General features: G+C 34.5%; 2 protein-coding genes across 5 annotated transcripts; one reads left to right on the forward strand and one right to left on the reverse strand.

Annotated features, from left to right (window-relative positions):
* Positions 1 to 1,830: 1,830 nt before the first annotated feature.
* On the reverse strand, positions 1,831 to 6,882 carry LOC121765032 (putative late blight resistance protein homolog R1C-3). 4 transcript variants are annotated; one of them, XR_006042705.1, is made up of 3 exons: positions 4,696 to 6,882; positions 4,502 to 4,605; positions 1,831 to 3,787 (listed from the first exon to the last, which is right to left on the reverse strand). XR_006042705.1 is itself a non-coding variant. In XM_042161073.1 (2 exons), the coding sequence occupies exon 1, from the start codon at positions 6,778 to 6,780 to the stop codon at positions 4,729 to 4,731; it is 2,052 nt and encodes a 683-aa protein (XP_042017007.1). In that variant the 5' UTR covers positions 6,781 to 6,882; the 3' UTR covers positions 4,094 to 4,605; positions 4,696 to 4,728. The 4 variants fall into 4 exon arrangements, 2 of the variants coding, with proteins under 2 accessions (XP_042017007.1, XP_042017008.1); XR_006042704.1 differs by having other exon boundaries at positions 4,418 to 4,605; XM_042161073.1 differs by lacking the exon at positions 1,831 to 3,787 and having other exon boundaries at positions 4,094 to 4,605.
* A 572-nt stretch (positions 6,883 to 7,454) lies between these two features.
* On the forward strand, positions 7,455 to 10,671 carry LOC121763237 (protein DCL, chloroplastic-like). The gene is made up of 3 exons (XM_042159193.1): positions 7,455 to 7,937; positions 9,075 to 9,189; positions 10,253 to 10,671. Exons 1-3 carry the CDS (start codon positions 7,558 to 7,560, stop codon positions 10,427 to 10,429), a joined length of 672 nt encoding a protein of 223 aa, XP_042015127.1. The 5' UTR covers positions 7,455 to 7,557; the 3' UTR covers positions 10,430 to 10,671.
* The last annotated feature ends 3,468 nt before the right edge of the window (positions 10,672 to 14,139 follow it).

Genomic DNA, 14,139 nt, shown 5'->3' on the forward strand with positions numbered 1-14,139 from the left:
CGAGAGGAATAAAATTTACGTTCAAAAATTATGGCGACCTTTTCAAACCGACTTTATTAATGGTTGTTATTGGCTCTTGAGATTAAAAGAAATGGAGGTTTGAACAAATAAATTGTCCAAGTCTTTTTCATAACGACTGTCACGCTTCGAGTCTGACGTGGAACTGGAAATTTCATGTAAGATGCCGTAGGAAATTTACTAGAATAGATGACTTACGAGTAACGAATAATAGTACTATTATTTCCAATACTTGACTGCGGGAATATCACTATATACTGTAATTAAGTTTAATTAAATTGTATGGTACTATTAAAAATTGGATATCGTAGTGTGTGTTGAGTGTTAACCTAGAAGACTTATTATGAAGATAGTACTCCCCTATCAATGATTAAATGTCTCATATATGATCGACACGGTTTTAGGAAATAGTTTAATTTTGTAAAGTGAAGTGGAAGAAAAAAAGGTTAGTGGAATGTAAGACATACTTTTATATATTGATTTTAGGGAATTAAAGTCGTGAACTTTCAAAATGATTTGGTTTTTTCTCATGAACTTTAAAAGTTGCATGAAAAGTCATGAACTTTACCGGATTGTGTAAATTTTCCATCCGACCAGACCCGATAGATTTCCGACACAATTACTTATCCTACTTGGCGCGTCGGAGGCCGTGACTTGGCAAAACGCCACCAATTTTGATTATTTTTCTTCTATTATTGCAATCTATGACCTTGTAATTATCACAAACATACAAGTAACACAAATGAAAACATACAAATCGAATTCAGCATATAAATAGACATAACCATAAAAATCGAATTCCACAAACTGAATTCAACATAAAAGTAGCATTAATTCCACAATTCGAATTGAACCTTAAATTTGTCATTTGCCAAGTCACGCCTCCGGCGCGCCACGTAGGATAAGTTTGTGTCAAAAATCTATCGGATCGGGTCGGATGAGAAATTTACACAGTCTGGTAAAGTTCATGATTTTTCGTGCAACATTAAAAGTTCACGGGAAAAACCAAACTATTCTGAAAGTTTATGACTTTACAGACAATTTGCCCTTGATTTTATAATAAAATGTTAGTGAAATGAATTAATGGAATGTATGATCCATTAATCAAATATAGTAGTGAAATGAGATATTTATTAAAGAACAAAAAAGGAAATATGGGGCCTTTAATGGCGGACGGAGGAAGTGCTATTATTACCGATGAAAACGTGTGCATGTAATGTTGACGGGCGACGAACAACAACAACAATAACTCACAAAAAATGCAGAAATCCTCAAACCTTAAACCTGACAGAACGAACAACAGCAACAATATCTTCGCAAGTTACTAAAACAAGAATTACAAGAAGAGTCGAAACCATGCTGTCAAGTCACAGAAATTACAATTTGAACAATCCCTTAATTCAACCATTACATAAATATTCAAATATTATCCAGCAACGAGGTTTCATAATCCTCAACAAAATCAAGAATTCACAATCGTTGACACAGCGTTTGACATCCCTTTTCTCTCTCTCATTTGCCTAAAAAACAAAAAAAATGAATACAGGATGTGAGCACATAAAATTTTTCAGACATGTTATTTAAAGTGAACAACACTCACATGTTAAATTCTCATTCATAAACTAACTAGTAATTAGAAGATCAACCAGCATACACTGTAACAGAATATAGCAAAACACAATGAATTCCATATCCAGTCAATTGTAAGTAGGGAAGTATTAGGGGGTCACACCTGTTACCCAAGTTGAGAGTCTAGCGACGACTTCTCACCTCAAAATAAAGAGTGGCAACGGACTGTAAAGAGAGATTTTGGGAATTGCTTGGTAGAAGCGACGACTAAGGGATTGCACTCAACTAATTCGATTGTAGCCCTTGCGACCATTGAGGGCTCACGCGTCCAATCGAGTTGTTGTAACTTATAGCAATGTCGTATGCTTAGGAGGTTAAGCATTGGGAGGCTTCCACATTGAGCTATCCATCGCACCAGATCATTATCTCCAATAACAAGTGTCTTAAGTTTCAAAAAACAATCTGATCCTATCTCCCACTGACCACTCTGGGCCTTGAAAGGCATACTGGCGTAAAGCGAGATCCTCAAGATTTGGTAGTCGCGAACCAATGTCATTCAAGTGCTTCCATGAACACCCTAAGCCAACCAACTCCAGCCTCTTCAAACTTGATGCGAACATTGAAAGAGGAACCATACACTCATACTTCATCTCATGGTTAGGCACACAATAGATAAGCGTCTCCAAATTATGGAGTTCTGTTGAGATATATTCCAAGCCACTCAGTGAGTTGATATCATTGTCATCGTCGCAAAGCTTCAACTCCATCACGATTTTTAATTACTTTAAATTCGGGACTCTTTTTAGAATTTCTCTAGTGCAATTCTTTGCATTCACATAAAAAAGACAAGAGAGCTTTTCTAAAGTAGCATCAGAATTAGGGGTTGGTAGGTCTCTTCCGGTTACCTCAATGTGTTCTAGTTCCTGCATGTCCCATACTTCGACCGGCATGTATGACAAAACTCCACGCTTTTTAATGTTCGTATGCTGCTCAATAATTAGGGATTGAAGTTGAATAAGGTTGGATATGGAAGCCGGGAGCTCTTTGTTGCATGTTAGGGCAAGAAACTTTAGACAAACTAGTTTCATAATTTCAACTGGGATATGGTAAAGTCGGACATGAACAGCGTTTAGTACCCTAAGCAATTTAAAATTCATGGCATGTATTTGAACTGGATATTCGTGGTAAGGACCATAACAAAGGAGAGAACGGGCAGTGGACGCACAATCACTTTTTATTGCATCATACACTTGTTCAAAGGCAAATAAAGTGTTGCAATGCGCACACAACCGACGCTGGTCTTTTGTAACATCATCGCAACTTTGTATAACAAGCAAAAACTTGATCTTACTAGCTTCTTTTTTACACAAGTGCTGTCAGCAAGAATGCACGCACAACTTGTTCTCTGAAAACCAGGAAGTAATATTGCGTTCATGTAGAACAAGATGATACCAATGAGAAAGTACATTCAAGCATTCATTTATATAATCAAAGAGAGTGTCCACGCTATATGATTCAAAAAATCCTTCCGCATTTATCTGATGATTGAATTCCTGACTGTAGATATCACTGTATGAAGGTAAGCTCCCAGATAGAGAAAGAACATTTTCAAATATTGATCTAAGTATTCATAGCTTGGGAAAAATACCTATGATATTTGATCATATGCATTCACGAAGACTGGATTATGTTGTTTTTGGGCTACCTCGGTCCAAAATTTTGGTGTCTTGTCTTCTTTGGATAGGAGATCTGCTACTGTGACTATTATAGGTGGAAGACCTTCACATTTTTCGGCAATCTTCTCTCCCAATTTTTCAAGGTGAGGAGGGAAACCCTCTTCACCAAATAGCTTCTCACGAAATAATGTCTTACTTTCTTCTTCATTCAACGAGCGTACTCGTTTAAATGGGGAAACTTTAATCTTTTGTCGGCTTGTAAGCAAGATTTTGACATTCTCTTGTAGCAAGTTATCCATGAATCATGTATCCCATTCCCATACATCATCCAACACAATGAGACATTTCTTATCCTTCAATATGTCTTCCAGGACTCCAACTAATTTCAGGTCGTCATCATCGTCTCCTTGGGTAAGCATTTGGTCTTGAGTGTTGGGATCCACTTGAGCCAGAACGCCTCGTAGTACATCACTCGGTGCACATTTTCTGCCCACTTTGACCCATGCTCGAAGCTCAAAATGTCCCTGAATTCTAACATTTTTAATCTTTGATTCTTTATTCACTTGTATAAACATTTGAAAAGATAAAAACAAAAATTATTCACCATTTATCAAGGTTAAACTAAATATTACTCCTTCCGTTTTATTAATGCTAAACTAAATATTCACCATTTGTACTAAACATAGAGTTAAAATATCTGTTTTATTTGCTACTCCTATCAAGCATACCAAATATTCACTCAAGTCAGTTTATTAATGCTAAACTAAATAATTTATCTCAATTATTAACTAACATACAAATTTCATTCGGCTACCAAACGAGGCATAAATGAGTACACTGAACCATTCAGAACATTCAAAACTGTTAAATTTATGCATAGGTGCGAAAATTAATCTTTAAACTGACCAAAACACACAAGAAAAAATAAAGAAGATTGCATACTTCAATTCAATATTAATCTATAATCACATAAAGCCAACACTAATTGCAAAACACACAAAAAAAATCGTGAGCAGGAAGCATCCAAGAATGGAAGGAGTCAATCAACAAAGTGTCAAAGAAGAGAAGATATATTGAAGATGGCATATCTCTCTCATTTTCTTTCAACACCAACATAAAACATCATACTAAACAAATCCATCAACTGCACTCACATAGTTGGTTCAAGCTTTCTTCACATAAGGATTTGCACCTCAGGCTGAAGAATATGAAGCAAATTTATTATCATATTGACTCACGTTCTACGTTGAAGTAAGGCCTCCAACGAGGAGTCAAAAACACTTCTCCATTCCAATCTTCGGAAGCCGATCATGTTTTGCAAGGAAGCTTGGTGCAACTTCATCTTCACCACAAGCACAAGCATTAGCATTTTAGTTAAGAACGAAATGAGTTGATGCGGTTTGTACAAATTAAATGAAGTAGGAAATCTAACCTGTTAACCAAGCTCTGGCTACGACTTCTCATCTCAAAAAGAAGAATGGCAACGAACTTTAAAGTGAGGTCTTAATTTCTCAGAGAAAGCGACAACTGAAGGACTGCACTCAACCAATTCAATTGTAGGCTTTGTGACCATTGAGGGATCACAAGTCCAATCGACTTGTTGTAATTTGTAGCAATGCCTTATGCTTAGGAGTTCAAGCTTTGGGAGGCTTCCATGTTGAGGTCTCAATTGCATCAAATCAGTGTCTTCGATAACAAGTGTATTAAGTGTCAAAAAACACCCTGATTCTATATTCCACTCTGGGCCACAAAAGGCATAGTGATTTAACTCGAGGTTCTTAAGATTTGGTAGCAGCGAACCAATGTCATTCATGTGCTTCCAAGGACACCCTAAGCCACTCAACGTCAAAAATTCAAGACTTGATGGGAACATTGAAAGAGGAACTATAGACTGATACCTCATGTCAGGGTTCATTACTTTATATGATAGTAGTTGCAACTTGTGGAGTTCCTTTGAGATGTATTCCAAGCCACTCAATGGGTTGATATCATCGTCATCATCATAAGGCTTCAACTCCATCATAATTTCTAACATCCTTAAATTAGGGATTTTCTTGAGATTTTTTCTTATGCAACTCTTGGCACTGACACCAAAAAGACTAAAGAGTTTTTCCAACGCAGCATCAGACTTTGGGGTTGGTAGGTCTCTTCCGAAGATACTAATATGTTGTAGCTCTGGCATGTCCCATATTACCATCGGCATGTATAACGGAGCCCCACGCTTTTTAATGTTTATATGTGGATGGATAGTCAATGACTGAAGGTGAAAAAGGTTGGATATGGAAACAGGGATCTCTCCATTGCAAGTTAGGGCAAGATAATTTAGAGAAACTAGTTTCATAATATCAAGTGGGATACGGTAAAATCGGACCTCATGAGCGTCTAACACCCTGAGCAACTTGAAATCCATATCATGTATTGGCACCGGATATTGGTGGTAAGGACCCAAACAAAGGAGAGAACGGGCAGTGGATGCACAACTACTTTTTATTGAATCATACACTTGTTTGAAGGCAAATAAAGTGTTATGATGGGCACACAACCGCCGCTGGCCTTTCATAACATCATCGCAACTTTGTAGAACATGCACAAACTTGATCTTACTAGCTTCTTTCTTACACACGTATTGCCAACACGAATGCACCCGAAACTCCCCCTTTGAGAACCAAGATTTTATTTTTCCTTCATATAAAATAAGATTATGCCAATGACAAAGAATTTTAAAGCATTTAACTATAGAATCATCCAAAGTTCCTGCTCCAATCGATTCAAGAAACCCTTCAGCTCTCAATCGACGAATGAGATCGCCTATTTCAATATCACAATATGGAGGGAAAGATCCCATATAGAGAAAAATCATTTTGAAATATTGAGGTAAATAGTCATAGCTTGGGAAAAATACCTTTGATATTTGATTATATGCATCCACAAAAACTGAATTATGTTGTTTTTCGGCTACCTCAGTCCAGTATTCCAATTCCCGGGTCTTGTCTACTTCGGATAGGAGCTCTGCAACTGTGACTATCATAAGTGGAAGACCTTCACATTTTTTGGCAATCTTCTCTCCCAATTTCTTAAGGTGAGGAGGGAAATCCTCTTCACCGAACACCTTTTCACAAAGCAATTTCTTACTTTCTTCTTCATTCAACAAGCGTACTACTACTTGATTTGGAGATTCTTCAATTCTGAACCTGCTTGTAAGCAAGATTCGTACATCCTCCTGTGGCAAGTTATCAATCAAATGTCGTGTGTCCCATTCCCATACATCATCCAACACAATGAGACATTTCTTATCCTTCAATATGTCTTCCAGGACTCCAACTAATTTCAGGTCGTCATCATCGTCTCCTTGGGTAAGCATTTGGTCTTGAGTGTTGGGATCCACTTGAGCCAGAACGCCTCGTAGTACATCACTCGGTGCACATTTTCTGCCCACTTTGACCCATGCTCGAAGCTCAAAATGTCCCTGAATTCTAACATTTTTAATCTTTGATTCTTTATTCACTTGTATAAACATTTGAAAAGATAAAAACAAAAATTATTCACCATTTATCAAGGTTAAACTAAATATTACTCCTTCCGTCTCATAATAAGAGTCATATCATTTTGGTCTGTCTCACAATAATAATCATATTTCATATTTACCATAAATGATAAGTAAGCCTCACATTCCACCAACTTATTTCTACCCACTAATTTGTTCAATCAACTTTTCTTTACATTCGCTAAAACTCGTGTTATAACTTATTAAGCATGCAAATAATGTTATTTTTTGCTAAAAATGAAATTACTCTATAATAATAGAACGTCCTGAAATGAAAAATGACTTCATCACTATAGAACGGAGGGAGTAGTCGGAACTTAGGTGAGCTATCTTTCTGAAAATTTATCGCACTCCAAACAAAAAATTCTGCATATGTTAGCTTATTGCCATTTTATTGTATATAAAATAAGTACTACTCCGACTGTAAAATATATAATGAGTAGAATGTAAAATAAAAGTTTGTGTAATTTTATTTTTTTATTAATGGCTAGATTTGTAATAATAATTGTAGTTTTTTTTATAACGTAATAGAAAATGGTTGCTCAACCCGATTCAATGAGACCCGGTCCGACCCGATCCGATATCTCTCTCTGAACGCATGTTATAATATCTTCTGCTCTCGACTGCAAATTTTGGACTGAAGAAAATTCACCAAAAGCAATGAAAAAAATGATTGTTTTTCGTGAATTGGAAGTATAATTCACTCCATAAACAGCATAAAAACTGCATCGCAGTTTCAGTTAGATACCTATGGCGTCTTCAATTGCATCTTCAAGTACAGCTACTATATATTCATTTCACAGAAAACCAATCTCGCAAAACCTAATTTTATCCCCATTCTCCATATCCTTCCCACTCCACAAAGCTCGATTGCGCGCCGTGAAGACCAGGTCGGACGGCGGCGGCGCGGTTGGGAGCAGCCAGGAGCGCGGCGGCGACTTGTTGAGGAAGCCGGTGGCGCCGTCTCCTGCCTCCAACGACGAGGAGGGTTCGGCGGCGGAGTATTCGGATGATGATGGGAGTGATAGGAAGCGCGAAGACGGTGACACGTGGGTGGATTGGGAGGATCAGATTTTGGAGGACACTGTGCCTCTTGTTGGATTTGTTAGAATGATTCTTCACTCTGGAAAGTAAGCTCTTCTTTTAGCTTCACTAATTTGATTTGCTTTTGTGGTTTATGCCTTTTCCAGCTTAGATTATGTGTATTTATGTTGCATACAATGATACATCATACACACTTGTGGTTGAATCTTGGGAACTACCTTGGAGTTTGAATTAGGATTATGGACCAGAGGGAAATTCGTGTTTAGGAGATGTTTACCGGTCTTTTAAGGGCTTGGGAATGATCCCCTGTTTCTGGTTTTAGTATCACAGTGATTGGCTCGTATAGCTTCTGAGAGAATGAAAGCAAGAAACCTGTTTGTTTGTGAATTACCGCTGAATTATATGAGTTGAAAAGAATTTGAGGGCATTATAAACTTATAATGGGGATTTCAAGTTTTGTTAGGCTTATCGAGAAGGCGAGAATTAATCTATCGGTTTTCAAATGTAGCATATGAGCAAAGAAATTAATGAAGGTGCTGGTTGAATTTGAGGGCATTCTAAACTTATAATGGGGATTTCAAGTTTTGTTAGGGTTATCGAGAACGCGAGAATTAATCTATCAGTTTTCAAATGTAGCATATGAGCAAAGAAATTAATGAAGGTGCTGGTTGAATGGATGCCACATTGTGATGCTTGATAATTTTGTGGTTGAATTTTGCATTTACTTGGGAATTACCTTAGAGTTCGAACTAGGATTATGGACCTTGTCCGAGGACCAGAGGGAAAATCGTGTTTGGGAGATGTTTACTGGTCTTTCACGGGCTTGAGAATGATCCCCTGGTTATGGTTTTAGGATCACAATGACTGGCTTGTGTAGCTTCTCAGAGAATGCCAGCAAGATTTGAGGCCATTCTAAACTGATAATTTGGTATTCAAGTTTCTTTATGGTTATGGAGGATTAGTCTATTAATTTTCAAATGTAATATACGAGCAAAGAAATTGATGAGGATGCTGGTAATGGACACCATGTTGAGATGCTTGATCAATTTGTAATTGAATCATTGAATCTTGTATTTGGTTGGGAGCTACCTTAGAGTTGGACTAGAATGATGGAGAGGGATGTCAGGAAGAAACGTGTTTGTTCGTGGTTACTGGTGAATGATATGAGGTGGTGTTAGTCACATTTTTGTCAAACTTACCCCCATATGATTTTTCTATTGCAGGTATGAATGTGGCAATAGGTTGAGTCCTGAACATGAGAGAACTATTCTAGAGAGGGTGCTTCCTTATCATCCAGCATATGAAGACAAGATAGGATCTGGAGTTGATTACATCACGGTATCTCTCTTACACTGTCTGTGATTTAAGCCTTCATACGATTTTGTTAAGTCTATGAAGTTCCCCTGTTTTTGAACTAATAAACTTGAACATTGCTGCACTTTGCATGAGTTTAGAAAAGAGCTACACTGCTGAAACACTTTCCAAGCAGTGTGTACGAAAAAAACTGCATTCATTACATGCCAATCAGTATTTCGTGACTTATATATGAGCAAATTGTGTGGTTGCTTTGCCTTTTTTGTCTCTCTCTTTTAAAAATGCATGGTTACTATTTTTCAAATAGATATATTCAACCACACTGACCCTTAGGCAGGAAAAGAACCTAATATCGCAATATCCATAAGTTCAAGACCCATATTAATAACTTACATACTGAGCAAAGGCAGCAGTCCGTCTAAAACTATAGATATCCTTTTATTCTTTCTTCTTCAAATGGTAATATAGTTAGACTGTTGATGGTGATGGCTTCCGAGATGTATAAGGCTGTTATTCTTCTACTCAAGTTCTGCAGAGAAACAAAATAATGGGAAAAAAAACTGAACCTTGTAATCTCCCTTCCCCCCTTTGACATTTTGGCATGTTGAGGACACCTAGGTTTCAATAGCTCACAACCAAACGCTCTAACAATATCCATTTCCCCGGTTGTCCTTTTATTAGATTCATGGTACCTTTTTCGGGTTCAGCCATTCAGGAGAAAAAATGAAGTAGGAAAATCGGTCCAATTAGGTCATCAAATATCAATGCAAGAGGCTATAAGCTTATATTACTGTCGAACACTTTCAGCAAGTGTAAACGTAAAACTACCTTTTTTACTTTTCTGTATTATCATAATGTAATGTTATGCCTTGCATCTGTCATGTTTTCGGAAAAAGTTACTGGATGCAATTTTTTGAAAAATAGCTAGCTTTACTTATAAACTTCTGAGGTAATTTTGTGAAACGAGATTTTCAAATGTGCCAAGGCCGGATTTATCACATTGATACACACATCAGTTATGCACCTCAAAAGGTTCATTCACTTAGTTAATTGCTGAAAGTTTCTTATGTTTGAATCTGCTCGACAGATTGGGTACCATCCTACTTTTGAAAGCTCGAGATGTTTATTCATCGTTCGCAAGGATGGAGATTTGGTCGATTTCTCATACTGGAAATGCATAAAGGGCTTGATAAAGAAAAACTACCCTTTATACGCAGACAGCTTTATTCTCAGACATTTTAGGAAGCGTAGGCGCAATGACTGAAGGTAAATTTTTTACTTAATCATGTCATAGTACTGAGCTGAATAGTTGGATACTGTCAATCTGAATATAGCTGAGTTGGATTATGAATGTTTAAATGGAATTAGTAGGTTTGCCTTATCATTAGCAGTTTATTAATTGGCAATAAAAGCCAGGCATTTTTCTGTTGTAATTTTAGTATATTGTTTCTAATTTTGTATTATTTGATTTTGTTTTAAAATGACTGGCTACATTTTGTTGAGTTCCATGATATCCATTAGTATTTTCTTTTGATTCATATCGTTGATATCACATAGTACTATTAGTTTTTATTTTTCTCTATAGATTATGTTATGCAGTTGGGTCTTTCATGTCCCTTAAATTGTTATTTAATTGGGTAACGCTGATATCCATGAACAAAGAAAAAGAATATTTAATTTAATTTTTTAATATGCATCATTAGAGAATATTATATGAGGCTAAAATTGATTTTATATAGGTAAATTCTGTTTGTCGACCAAACTTAGGCATCCAAAAATATTTTTTATATCGTCGATGATTTTTTTGGAGTAGTGGTATGGATGAGGTTTTGGAAACGTAAGGTTTTTGAGATAAAGTTTTTTTATTATTTTAATTATGGAGTAATAAATTTAATTTTAGTTTGTGAATTGTGATGATGATTTTTTCAGGAAACGAGGTACTCAATTAATTCCATTTTTTTATTTTACTACTCCTATAATACAAGTATTCCAAAATTCTATTTTTTCGTTAGTGGTGAACATATATTTTTGAATATTTTATTTTTATTAAAATATATAAATTCATACAACTTTATGAAAAGACTGACATTTGGATCACAAACTATGCTTTTATTTTATAATCATTAAATGTAAGCAACATTACTTTGTGGTATTGTGTAGTAGAGCCATAATAATATACACTTACACTCTTCTAGCCAAAAAATTGTCCCTTGTAAAGTTGTATACAGTCTAAAATTTTTATACATTTTCAAAGTTGTATTCTTTGAGAGAGAGAGGGACTAAAATTTGGGAGGCCTGCATATTGTATTATCATAAAATCGGAATGATAAATAAATGCCAACCGACATTCAATCAATATACAATTATGCAGTACAATAATTCACTACTATATGCACACTAGGGTTAGTAAGATTGGTTGAGATTAATATTGCTAAATTAAATTAAATTGGTCAACTTCCCCAATATATATAAGATTGGCATGTGCTTTACGGAATAATTGTATAGATTGATTACATTTTTTGTCATATACTACTATGTATATATATTGGTCTTTACTATTTGTAGAAACTATTTAGAATTTCGTCTAGTTAAAATAATTTCATTGACAAACTAGATGTTCAAGATCTTAGCATTAATTAAGTAGGTATAAACACGATTATGTAAGAGTTCAAATTGGTATATAAACATAATTGATTTTTATAAGGATTATTTGAATTGATGTTACTCGACCTAGCTATTTTTGTTATGATATGATATTTCTTCCATCATCTATTCATTTTCTAAGAAAAATGTATGCTTTAAGAAATGAAAAAATTATCACCGAGTAGCGAGCGAGTTTGGCTCGATGGGCTCAATTGGTTCGCCAGATCGAGGTAGAGACGAGTATCCAAGTTTTACGACTAAGCCATGCTCGAATATAAAGGACCAAAATAGTTCTTGAAAAGCTTGCACAAATAATCGCATGATATTCAACCACACCCTTCTATGCTAACTTGTAAATCTGAAAAGTGTGGTATAAAATTATTAAAGCAAAACAAAAGGCCATCGTTGCCTTTCTAATTAAATTAAATTAAATTAAATTGCCAACTTTTTCCAAGAATATTATAATATGGGCATATGCTTTACCAAATAATTGTATGGGTTGGTTGCACTTTTTGTCATATGTGTATATCTATTTAGTCCTTTACTATTTGTAGAAATTATTCTTAGAATTTCATCAAATTAAAATAATCTCAATGACGTTCTAGATCCTAAATTGCATTAACTAAGTAGGTATTAAATGATATATAAACACATAAATGCTATCTTATCAATATATTCATTTATTCTATTTAGATTTTAAAGTCATGCATAAATGCTATATATATAATCAACATATTTCTTCTAGCTAAAGCACTTCCATTTTCATGCTACGATCACTTTTTATTAAGAGGGAAAAAGTTTGATTTCATATTTTTACGATCACATTTTAGAAAAAGTATTCTTTTCTTTTGAAAGTTCTCACTTGACTAAATTTTTTAATACGTTTACTTATTAAATTTACTGTTATCCAAAACTTTGAAGCTTTAAGTGATGTTAGTCAAATATTAAGATTTTTTTTTCGAGGATTACATGAGGTACTATATATCTTATACAAGCATAATTCGTGATCTCTCTCGTATAATTAAGGTTTAGCGATATTTATTTTATTTCATACATTTAGTTTAATTTTGATATCTAAAAAATTATTATTGGCATAGTTAATTTTATAATTTTTTAAAATCAAAGAACCTCTTGATAAGAAGAGTATTGTGTTGACTCGGTTTTGACACTTAATTATCTTAATTAAGATTGTTCTAGGAAGTTTCAAAAATTATAAAAATGCATCCAGTATATACCTTCAATCCATTATCCACTAACAATATTTTAATTACTTTTTCTTTCTATTGCTTTTTTATTTTACTAATTGTGCATTAAAGTCCGTGACCAATCAAAAGTGCATATTCTTGTGGTTTGGGTGAAGTACTAATTATAATCTAGATTAATGACAAAATACACTCATTTTTGGTAGGCAAACATATGCATGTAGAGTATTTAGCATGGATATAAATAGCTTTTAATATTATGCAGTGCTGTTTGCTAGTGATAGGCAGGATTGGATTTTCTTTTTCTCCACATAAATATTAGAATAAAAGAAAATGGAAAGTGTAGATATTAAGCACTTTAATTTGTAGGTATGATTTTTTGTAGAAGATATAGTATGAAATAATTTGTTGATGCTGATTTCTTATAGTTCATCTATTTTTGTCCTCATATATATGTCCCCATCAATATAATTTTTTTTTTCTATTTAAACTTTGCCAACTTTAATGGATAGTTTTATATTATGCAGTGTGCATATGTTTGGGTCGTCACTAAGCATGCCAAATGGCACATTGCTATGAACAACCTCCAAAATCAACTGTCTCCAAAAATATATTTTGGAATTTATATATGTCTTTTTTTCAATACTTTTATTCGAGACTTATTGACAGAATATTGATAAACCAAGTTGGGTTTGACGTTTTCCAGTCATCACATTTATCTATTATTTGTTTGAATATTTTCTAATATGCATCCCAAGAAAAATTAATTCCTAAGTCTGTTGCTGTTTTCCTTCTGTATTTATTTTAAATATAGTTTTTGATTTTTGTTTATGTTCTGATTATGTGTACTACTTATTTAGTCTGAATGTTTCATAACATATAGTAAAAAATATCAATGATAGGCAGAAACATTTTTTAAAAATTTGAACCTATGGCATAAGTAACCTACAAATTATCGGTTTCATTTCTCAGCCCCACAATTTTACACTACCATTTCTAGTACTGTTTAAATTTTCACTTTCACTCGATACGGATTTTGTAAAATAGGAAATAAAATGGATGAAAAAATTAATGCAATATGAGTGTTAATTAAATTTATATATTTAATAGTAATAAAATATGACTATAC

Source organism: Salvia splendens, chromosome 14, assembly GCF_004379255.2.
Source record: "Salvia splendens isolate huo1 chromosome 14, SspV2, whole genome shotgun sequence".
Classification (NCBI taxonomy): Eukaryota; Viridiplantae; Streptophyta; class Magnoliopsida; order Lamiales; family Lamiaceae; genus Salvia; species Salvia splendens.